The sequence below is a fragment of the Paroedura picta genome, chromosome 10, assembly GCF_049243985.1.
Source record: "Paroedura picta isolate Pp20150507F chromosome 10, Ppicta_v3.0, whole genome shotgun sequence".
NCBI lineage: Eukaryota > Metazoa > Chordata > Lepidosauria > Squamata > Gekkonidae > Paroedura > Paroedura picta.
Genome location: NC_135378.1, coordinates 28031456 through 28042241, shown reverse-complemented (window position 1 = coordinate 28042241; position 10786 = coordinate 28031456). Strand labels below are relative to the sequence as shown.

The 10786-nt window shown below is 49.7% G+C and overlaps 1 protein-coding gene across 2 annotated transcripts; it reads left to right on the top strand.

Annotated features, from left to right (window-relative positions):
• The first annotated feature begins 1039 nt into the window (after positions 1 to 1039).
• Positions 1040 to 9596, top strand: UCHL1 (ubiquitin C-terminal hydrolase L1). Of its 2 annotated transcripts, none has more exons than XM_077301855.1 (9): positions 1040 to 1183; positions 1491 to 1547; positions 3208 to 3336; positions 3703 to 3853; positions 4705 to 4790; positions 4897 to 4944; positions 5228 to 5297; positions 7605 to 7663; positions 9157 to 9596. In XM_077301855.1, exons 1-9 carry the CDS (start codon positions 1151 to 1153, stop codon positions 9241 to 9243), a joined length of 720 nt encoding a protein of 239 aa, XP_077157970.1. In that variant the 5' UTR covers positions 1040 to 1150; the 3' UTR covers positions 9244 to 9596. The 2 variants fall into 2 exon arrangements, with proteins under 2 accessions (XP_077157970.1, XP_077157971.1); XM_077301856.1 differs by having other exon boundaries at positions 1043 to 1183; positions 1491 to 1502.
• The last annotated feature ends 1190 nt before the right edge of the window (positions 9597 to 10786 follow it).

The window sequence follows — 10786 nt, the reverse complement described above, 5'->3', positions numbered from 1 at the left end:
GCACAACAAAACAAAATCAGAGTCCAGTGGCACCTTTAAGACTAACAAAGATGTATTCAAGGCATGAGCTTTTCGAGTGCAAGGTCTGAGGAAGATTGCTTGTACTCGAAAGCTCACGCCTTGAATAAATCTTTGTTGGTCTTAAAGGTGCCACTGGACCCTGATCTTGTTATGTTTTAAATTGATAACTATGAATGTTAATTATATGTATATATAATCTGCCTTTCTCATTTTTTTGCTATTTAGAACACCCTGAAACATTCTTCAGGCTTTGAGGAACCCCAGAAGTGGCACAATCTTGCAGAATGTGGTTGGGAAGCACAGCTGCAAATAGGCCCACCCAGGCCCCTTCTCAACCCCTCCAGGCCAATTGGAGCTCTATACCAATAACTGACAATCTCATCTCTTCCATTCCCAAGCACTAGCCAAGGCAGCATTTGAACCCACGTTTCCACTTGCTGCTGGCCGAAAAGCACCTCGTTTGGAGCTCCAAAGCCTGCTCCCTCTCTTCCGCACGCAGCGGTTAATGCGCTTTGACAGCTGGATTTCCTTCCGCGCAAGAGGCAACTTCACTTCGAAAGTGCATGCAAAGCGCGTTATCCGACGTGCGCGGAAGGCCCTTCGCGAACTGAAAGCAGCGCCGTTGCCCCACCGGCTTCGCAGCACAGTCACCATCGGGTCTGCCTCGCCAGCGTTTTGCTGCTGCCCGTTCAGCCCCAGCGACCGCCGCTCCTCCACGGCTGATCTCTCCAGGCCGGCCGGCCGCTTGTCGAGCCAGCTCTGATCAGGCGACCTAGGACTGTACTAAGGGCCGCCTTCGCTCCGGCGGACCGCGCCCTCCCCCCGTGCAACTCAATGGACACGCCCAGCGCAAGGACAGGGGGTACCTTCGCAGAGGGAAGGAGGTACCATTCCTAGAAGCCGGGGGGGGGGGTTTGGCAGGGGGTGGGTTCCTCCTGGAGCGGCTTCGCGCTAGCTTTTCCTCCCTCCCCCCCCTCCCATCCCATCAGTGAGTCAGCCCGGTGGCTTTATAAAGCGGTGGGCGGGTGGCGGCTCGGCTCGGCGTCTTCTGCTGCTGCTGCTGCTGCTGCTCGTGGTCGGCGCGCTTCTGTGTTTCTCGCGAAGCTCAGCTCCGGAGCTGCTTGCAACAATGGCTTGGCAGCCCATGGAGATCAACCCCGAGGTAAGGCAGCTCGGGGGGAGCAGCCGGGCTGGGGCTGGGGCGGCGGCAGGTGTGGCTCCGGGCGGGCGGTGCCCAGGTGCCGGGCAGGAAGCCCGAGCAAGCGCCTCCTGCGGCCCTTGCTCCCGGTGGCAGCAGCGCGAGTTCGACATGCCTAGGGAGGAGGCTGCTTGGGGGTGGGGGTGGGGGTGGGGGTGGGGGTGGGGGTCTGAACCAGATCCTGCTTAGGGGAGACATTTTGGGTCCATGATGGGGGGGGGGCGGCCCCACCCTGAGCCAGGCTGACATCTCGCGTGTTGCTCTCTTCCAGATGCTGAACAAGGTGAGTGTCGCCCCAGACGGCTGCGAAGAAGGAGATGCTGCTTTGGTGTTGGATGGGCGTTTCCTCGCGCTCCTTTCCTCTTCCTCCCCTCCCCGCCCTGACAGCTGAGAAAGGGCTGCAATGGGGGTCTCCCTCCTCCTCCTCCTCCTCCCCTCCCTCCAGAGTTGGAGGGGAACGTCTTGAAGCCTTCGGGGAAAGGGGAGACAGGTTGGGGGGGATCTACAGTCCACCCCACCCCCGTGGAGCTGTTGAAGGGGGTCTGTCTGGCTGTTTTTAGGACGGCCGGCAGGTGGCGGTGCAGGCCTGTGCTTTGTGCTGTGTCACCCTGGCGCTTGTAGGGGAAGAGGGGCAGCTGGCTGGAGAATCCCTTCTCTCTGCCTCCTCTCGGCTTCCTTCTTGCCCTAGACTGCTGGGGGACAGAGAAGCAGAACCTTCTGCCCAGTTTTCCTGCAGAAGAGATCCTGGGGCTGTCCCCTAAGTCTAGACTTAATAATGCCCCTGGCTTGGATAGCCCGGGCAAGCCCCAGCCCATGAGATCTCAGATGCTCAGCTGGGCCAGCCCGGCTAGTATTGGGTGGGAGCCCTCCAAGGATTTGGATGGGGTGCGTTCAGGGAACACCAGAGGCCGTCATGATGCAGAGGCAGGCGCTGGCCAACCTCCTCCAAGCGTTCCTCGCCCAGATGCCAGACAATCCTCGGGTTTCCTGGCTACATGACACAGACATCATAGGACAAATAAGAAAAGTCGTGCTATTGGACAGTCTCTCCTCTCATGACAGAAATCGCCTCCTTTCTGTATAAGTGATACTTGTGGTGCCACCAGCACTTACCTTCCTAGAGGACATGAGAAAGGGTTTGCCCTGCGGGCTCAAGCCAAAGGCCCCAATCCTACCGCTCATCGTGGCCAGCAGCAGCAGGAGGAATTCCAGCCCTTCCCTGTAGCCCTTCCTGTTTTGGTTCATGGCTGGGTTCAGGTGGCCCAGACACTTGCTTGGCCTGACCTCAGATGCTGGAAATCCATCTTGGGGTCTCATCAGACATGCACACTCTCAACTCCTCCTTTGAGACCGGCCTGCTCACGATGCTTATTAGCTGCCGTCCTCGGCAGATACGTGAAGGACGGATAAGAAATTCCTCCAGCCAAGGAGCTAGTTTGGTGTAGCAGTTAAGGGCAGTGGCCTCTGATCTGGAAGGCCGGTTTAATTCCCCACTCCTCCCCCACAGCCAGCCAGCTGGGTGACCTTCAACCAGTCCTAGTCCTCTCAGAGCTCTCTTAGCCCCACCTCCCTCATGGGGTGTCTGTTATGGGGAGAGGAAGGGCTGGTGATTGGAAGCCGCTTTGAGGCTCCTTCAGGCAGCGAAAAGTAGGATATAAAACCTGACTCTTTCCCACAGGGAGCGGTCGCCAGCTCCTAGGCTGTACTGGCTCGTATGGTGTTGCTCTGCCCTGGAAGCCCCTGGCTAGCCTGATGGCAGAAGCTCAGCAGGGTCAGCCCTGGCTCGTATTCACCTAGGAAGATGAGGACTGTGGTGCAGAGGCAGGCAATGAGAAACCACCTCTCTTACCTCAAAAACCCAAGGGGTTGCCAGTGACTTGGTGACACTGTACACAAACAACACACACACAGCGTGGGGTTGATGCTTGATGTTTCTGTGCTCAGCATCGATTGTCTCCCTCTTTCCTTCGCTTTTTTTACTGCTGCAGGTGCTCTCTCGGCTTGGAGTGAGCCCGGGCTGGCAGTTTGTGGACGTGCTTGGGTTTGAGGAAGATGCTTTGAAGGCCGTGCCCAGTCCGGCTTGTGCATTGCTGTTGCTCTTCCCTCTGACGGCACAGGTGGGTATTCAGGTGCACCAGGGGTGTGGCATGTGTCAGTCTTGCCTGTATGACAGGAAAAGTGAAGCATGCCTTTTAGGATTCAAGACCTCAGGGGGGAAAACCTATCTTCCCACCTGGCTCACACCTGGCCTTTTCGTCTCTCTCGATTATGCTTGAATATCACTTATTTAATGGACTTCAGCGCACTGTCATGAATGTGCAGTTTCATACTGGCATGAACGGTGCACGTGCTTTTCTCCCAGATTAGGAGGAAATACCCGTGTGCAAAAACATGATGCACGCTGATTTGAATACCGCTTCAGTTTGCAATGAACTTCGGGACAAATGCACGTGCTGATGCAGCACACTCTTGTATTGCTCTAGCACGAGAACTTCAGGAAAAAGCAGCTGGAAGAACTGAAGGGTCAAGAAGTGAGCTCCAAGGTCTACTTCCTGAAGCAGACCGCCAGCAATTCCTGTGGCACAATCGGCCTTGTACACGCGGTGGCCAACAATCAAGATAAAATAGTGTTTGGTAAGCCTGGTAGGACTGGAAGGATTGTGGGGGATTTGGAATAAATTGAGGGCTTAATCTTTGGGTCACAAACAGAAATACAGATATATAAAGTTTCAAAATAAGCCTTGCATGAAGATTGGAGAAGGCTGCTAGAAGCCTTCAAACAGGACCATGACAGTTCTATGAAATAATTCTCACGTTTTAAGGCGGGACCAGGTGGAATGACAAGTGCATTGGATCCAACCAGGGCTTAAATGCTGATTAGAGAATGAAAGATACCTTGGAAGCCTCTTTCTTTCTTTTTTTAAATCATGTTTATTTTTTTATAAAAGTAGATAGACAGAAAATCATCTAACCCAGTCCCCCTCACCCCCTGCTGTCTCTTCTTTTGCTCCTTTTACCATCGATGAAAGTTTAGCCATTTTAGCCAATTTGGCAAGTGTGTCCAGCCAGTCATCTATAGTCAGTATATCCTGGGATTTCCATTTCTTAGCAATTACTAATCTTGCCACTGTTGTAGTGTAGAACAGCAGATTTCTTGCTTGGACAGTACAGCCCTTTTCAATCTTTTGACTATGGAGGGACCCCCGGAAGCAATGCCAGGCCCCTTCCAAGAGGTGGACATGAAAATAAGATGTGGGAGCTAGCCAATCAATTGATTGTTTACTGTTTCCATTGTGGAGAAAGAGAATTGGCCTGTAGAGCAACAGGGGGAGTGGGCTCCAGTTTTATCTAGTGATGTCAGCGGCCATTCGAACTTCTGGGTTTCCTGGAAACCTTGCTGGGAATCTCTGTTCCAGTACATTTGTATCAGAAGTCTCTTTCCCCCTCCTGTATTGCACTGAGCACTTTGATTCCATTGCTTGCAGATAAAGGCTCTGCCCTAAAGGAGTTCCTCAACGCCACAGCAAATCTGTCTCCCGATGAGAGGGCAAAAAGACTTGAGAACAACAAGGTACATGATGGAGGACGGGGGGCTCTGACACTAGGCTCTTGATGGCCTCTGGCATCAGCTTGCATTTAAAATGTCCTCATCCATTTTACCCTCTCTCTTCCGCCAGGCCATTCAGGAAGCCCACAACGCAGTAGCACAAGAAGGCCAATGTCGGGTAAGTGAATCCTAAAATAGACAGGGCTCCCAAGAGAAAAGCACGGGGCTGAGAATATTAAGGCATAGGAAGCTGCCAGTGCTTGCAGAGAAAATGGGAGGGGGCTATAATACTCCTGGCTTCTAGATTCCAGAGAGTCTGTTAAGGGTAAGAAGAGAGAGAACTATTTTTTAAGAGCAGAAGGAACACGTCTTCTCTCAGGACATCAAAGGTGGAGGCATGCGCAAAACGTAAGGGGGTGATTAGGCCACTAGAGTCATTCTCTCTTTCTCTTTTTCCTTAGGTTGAAGATGATAAAGTGAACTTCCATTTCATTCTCTTTGCCACCGTGGATGGCCACCTCTATGAACTGGGTAGGTTTGTCAGAAACACGTTTTCTGCTTACAATAACCACTTTGTTGCTCCACTGGACTAAAAACCTGGCAATCCAGTGCTTCCCAGGGACTGTAAGACTGGAGCAAGCTGGAGATCTTTGCGTGTGGCCTGGTTGTCCATGTGGCCGGTCCAAAGAGCTGGCCTGCTGGCCCATGGTTAAATTGCACCCTTAAGGGATGGAGCTCAGTAGAACAAGAAGATGATTTAACAACAATGAGTAACATTTCTATAAATGGGAGTGACTCATCGCACAGTTCCGTTCCTCTGAACTCCAGGCAAGAGCGTACAGTCCTGGATTTAAATATGACCGTTACAAAGCAAGAGCAACCATTAAATGTCTGTCTTTAAAAGGCAGTGGGTGGCTTCTTCTGGCATGGAGAGGCAGGTCCAACAGAATGCCGGTTTGTTGTTTCTGTTTTGCGATTGTCACAAGACCCCACAGGGTTTGCACCATTCAGAGGTGGCTAGCCATTGCCTGTCTCCGCATCATGACCCTGGTATTCCTCAGAGGTCTCCCATCCAAATGCCAGCTGGGGTCGACCCTGCTTAGCTTCTGAGATCTAATTAGATTGGTCAAGCTTGGGCCATCTGGGGCAGGGGAGGGAGCTGGTCGAAGCAGCTGTGCTCTTGGGTAGGGAGCTGGTAGAAGAAGCTTTGCTAGGGCTGCTAGGATGACCCACCCATAACTGAGGGGCTTAGAAGGGTCACAACCTTCACACATGTTAATAATAAGCTGTACCATTATATAACTTTGTTTTTTTTTTAGCTGAGCTGCCATATAGACCACAGAAATTTTGGATTCATTGCATTTTTGACAATAATTTAGGAGTCACACTTTCAGCCTTTCGGACATCTGTCCCCTGTCCGCGCCCATAAAGCACCCGTTCCACAAAGACGTGTACTGAGTGTCTGAAGGTGTAGTTGAACCCTTGTGTGTGGTCCATCGTTGTTGGAAACAGCAGTTTGAGTAAGGAGGAATTTCCTTCTCCCTTGGTGGGAGAGACAGCCATACTGCTGTGTATCAAGCTGTATGCTGTGTGAATCCGTAAGGATGCGACTAGGGTTGGGTGCTCCAGTGGCTGAAGTGCCCAACCCTAGATGTGACTTCCCAGGTTGGATTTGGAGATCCCCTGGAATTATTGCTCATTTCCAAGTGACAGATCAGTTCTGGAGAAAAGAGTCAATCCTCCAATAGCGTTACTCTCCACTGGAATCCCTCCCCTCCCTAAATCCCGCCCACTCCTGGTTCCACCCCCAGAGTCTCCTGTTATTTCCCAAACAAATGCCTGTGGTTTCCTGGTAGCTCCTCAGTATCCTGCCCCCCAAGCCAACTGCCTTGACTGGTTTGAGCGGAGATCTTCTAGAAATAGTCCTTGATTCAATCGGCCAGAACATTTGCATCCCCCACCCCTTCGCAACCAAAGAGGTTTCTGTTGAAGCTCCTCCATACCTTGCTGTCAAAATCCATTCAACATGGTTATCAGCACGTTTCTTTTAGGCTTGCATGATCAACCAAACAGGAATTACTAACTTCTGTTTAAAGTAACAGGGAACTTCTGGGGTTAGGATCATGGGAATCAGCAAAGTGGGGATTTCAAATTTGCTCCATGTGTATTTGCAGTTAGCTGCAAAAATCACCTACAATTATCCAACGTGTGCGGAATGGGCCCCGGATAACCCAGGCAAAGCTGATCCCATCAGATCTCAGAATCTAAGGAGGTTGGCCCTGGCTTGCACTTGGAAGAGAGACCTCCAAGGAATACCAGGGTCATGACGTGGGGGCAGGCAATGGCCGGCCACCTCTGAACATCTCTTGGCCGGCAGTCAGACAGACTTAGGATCTCCCGGCAACATAACGCATATCCCATACCATAAATAAATAATAAAGTTGAAGTTGGCTTGTATAGTCTGCTTTTCAGTACTCGAAGGAGTCTCCAAGCGGTTTATAATCTCCTTTCCTTCCTCTCCACACAACATTCACCCTGTGAGGTAGGTGGGGCTGAGAATGCTGGGACAGAAGTGCTCTGTGAGAACAGCTCTAACAGTACTGGGGCTAGCCCAAGGTCGCCCAGCTGGTTGCATGTGGAGGAGTGGGGAATGAAACCTGGCTTACCAGATTAGAAGCCACCATCCTTAAACACAACCCCCAGCCCCATGACATTCTCTTCAGGGGCAATGACTAAGGGTTGGCTCTTTTTCTGCGAGTCTCTAATCAAGGAACTCTCTTTCAAGCACAGCCTCTTGGCCCACCAATTTCATAAATTTGCTCCGCTTGTTCCTTTCAGATGGACGACTGCCTTTCCCCATCAACCATGGAGCGAGTTCGGGTGACGCCCTGATGAAGGTAAACACTCTCCGATCCCTTTTCCTTGGCACAACTTTCCAATGGGTTGGGATTGTGTCACACATCTCCCCCCCCCCCCCCCATTTTGGCTTATATATTTCCCTTCTCTAAACAGAGAGAGCAACTCAAAGCCGATTGATTCAGAAAGCCCATCTACGTTAGCCAATGGGGCTTTCTCCTGTGAAACAGTGGTTAGGTTTGCTCAGCTGATAGAGGTTGAAGCAGGGTTTAGCAAAATGGATACAGGATGCATCTCATTAATGAAGACGAATACAGGCACATTCTCCATTAAAGGATCTCTTACCAGCTTTCCACAGGGTCTGCAAAATGGAGCTCTTCCGCCAGGATTTTGGTTGAGGCCAGCACCTCCATAGTAGATTGGACCCCCCTCCGCCTTCCCTCTTAGGGTTATGACTATGGTGATTGTACTCCCTCCTTGAGTTATGAGCTGGGTGGTATAATGTTGCCACCGCTTGGATAGGTTCAGCTTTTTTAGAAGATTTTATTGTATTAGGGGGATTTATTGTTGTGACCCGCCATGAGCCTTGTGGGAGTGGTGGGCTATAAGTCAAATAAATAAGTGGAACTTAGTGCCATAGACCATGTGTTAATCTAGGTAGCAAAGTCAGGTTTTCAATCAGGTACCTAGCCTTGCCTAGGGGCTCCCCCCTGCAAAAAAAAAAAAAAAGTCCTGAATCGCAAGGCCACTGTGATTATGCTATCTCCTACTTTGAACACCTGGCTGAAGTTAGGAAACTAAGGCTTGAATTGCAAAATATATATATATTAAAAAATCCAAATGTTATAATTACATGCATATAATAAAAGTTGAAAACATTGGTAAGATCTCAGTTGTACACACTGTGTCGTACCGCAAGTACAGAACCAGCATCAACACATAGAACATAAGGAACAAAATCAGACGTGATTCAGACTCTAAGGCGCCCTTTCCCCAGCAGTTAAGCTTACATGCACTTGTACAATATGGAAATATGTAATATTAAGGCTTGCTAAGTGCTAAAAAAACTAGTCAGTGAAGCTCCAGCTATCATGTATATAAGAATGTCTAATGTTGGAAAATAGGCTACCAAAGACCACTGTGTAACATGTAATTATAAGAACTGCTTGGATTTTAAACTCATTTTGCTTTTGCAGCTCAACTTTTATGTTTCTAACTTGTCAGATTTGGTTTTTGTTTCCCTTTTATTTACTTATTCCATTGGCTCAGGGCGTCTTGAATACGAAACCACTGGCTGATATAACAGGAATTCAATAATCGTTATCAATTAACAATAGCAAAAGTATCAGCCACCATGGAACTATTCAACTGTTAACAATCCAACCATGTGATTGGTGGGCACGGGATGGGGGTTCTGAGGGCCCAGGAGATGGTCAGTTCCCAACCTCAACCGAATGCTTGGCGGAAGAGCTCCGTTTTGCAGGCCCTGTGGAATTGCTAGCGTCGGGATTACTAATTGTATGTTCTCTCTCAGGCTTCTGCCAAGATCTGCCGGCAGTTCACAGAGCGTGAGCATGGAGAGGTACGTTTTTCTGCTGTAGCCTTGTGCAAGTCTGCCTGAAGAAGCAGAGAAGAAACCACCCTGTAGCCTAACCCAGAAGACAGATAAAAGATTTAGCGCTTGTACAACGACAGCTGTCCTTGGCTCGGTTTATAAAATTCTCTTGCTGAACTTGTTCTCCCCCCCCTCCAAACACACCCACTCACACCCACTCCAGCTTCAGTAGCTCTTGCCCTAACGGTTAAGCTCGAAAATGTTCCACACTTCAGTGGCATTGAGACTGTCGACATGTTATGTGTACACAAAACCCGCTTCCGTTGGGGCTTCCTTGACTTGTGCCTCCCAAGTTTCAGTTGCTGTGGTTTACTGAAGAAGTGACACTAATAAAACTCTTCTTGCTACTTAAAACACAAGAGTCTTTTGTGCCGCCTTTAGGACTGACTTGTGGGTGTTTGTGACAACTGCTATAAAGGGGGTGAGGGTGGTCAACAACTTACTCTTACTGCTAAGCATTTGTGGCAGGGATGGCCAAACTGGAGCTCTCCAGATGCTCACTGAGTAGTCCCTGGACAGCTGGAGAGCCACAGTTGGTCACCCCTGATTGATTGGGTGCCTTGCAGCCAGATGCACTTCGAGCAATTTCCATTAAGAACAAGGGGAAGTGGAAAATAAGCCCCATGCCCCATCTTTAAAGGGGGGGAATGTAACTTCTCTCCAATCCTCTGATTTAGGAGAGTTCTGTGACCACTATAGAAGGCACTTCCATCTCATGTGGTATCAGGTAAACAGGCAGGTGCTGCCACCTGGTGGGAGTTCCATAGCCCCAAGTATTCTGTTCTCATCAGCGTTGTGCATTGGCCTGCATTTGGTCACCATTCGTATTTCTCCAGTGCAGAAAGTAAGACAGGATAAACAGAAGAGCTGAGTTTTACTACCCAAAGGTAGTAAAGTGGCTTACAAATCACATTGACCCTGTGAGGTTGAGAGGCTGCTGAGAATTGTGACAGGCCCAAAGTTTCTCATGTATCTCCCAGTGGCTCACAATAACATCACACTTTTTCTGGTAAGGGATGGATTTCTTAAATCATTAGATGAGGCAACTGAGACTATGAGTGGCCAGTTTGGTGTAGTGGTTAGGTGTGCGGAATTCTAATCTGGCGAGCTGGATTCTATTCTGCGCTCCCCCACATGTGGCCAGCTGGGTGACCTTGGGCTCGCCACAGCACTGAGAAAGCTGTTCTGACCGAGCAGTGATATCAGGGCTCTCTCAGCCTCACCCACCTCACAGGGTGTCTGTTGTGGGGAGAGGAAAGGGAAGACAACTGTTAGCCACTTTGAGCCTCCTTTGGGTAGAGAGAAGCAGCATATAAGAACCAACTCTTCTTCTTTTATAAAGTTCCTGATTTCCCACTTTGGCTGTTAGATATTTCCTGTTATTTATCACATTGGACTTGAGACCTAGAGCCAAATTTGAAAGGTTAATGGAAACAAGCATCTCAAAACATAGTATTGTGTCCTTGCTGCTTTTAGAACAGAATCCTAACTGCGTTTAAGAGCAACAGGGACCTTAAGCAGGTGATCTTCTACCAGTGCCTTCTAATAC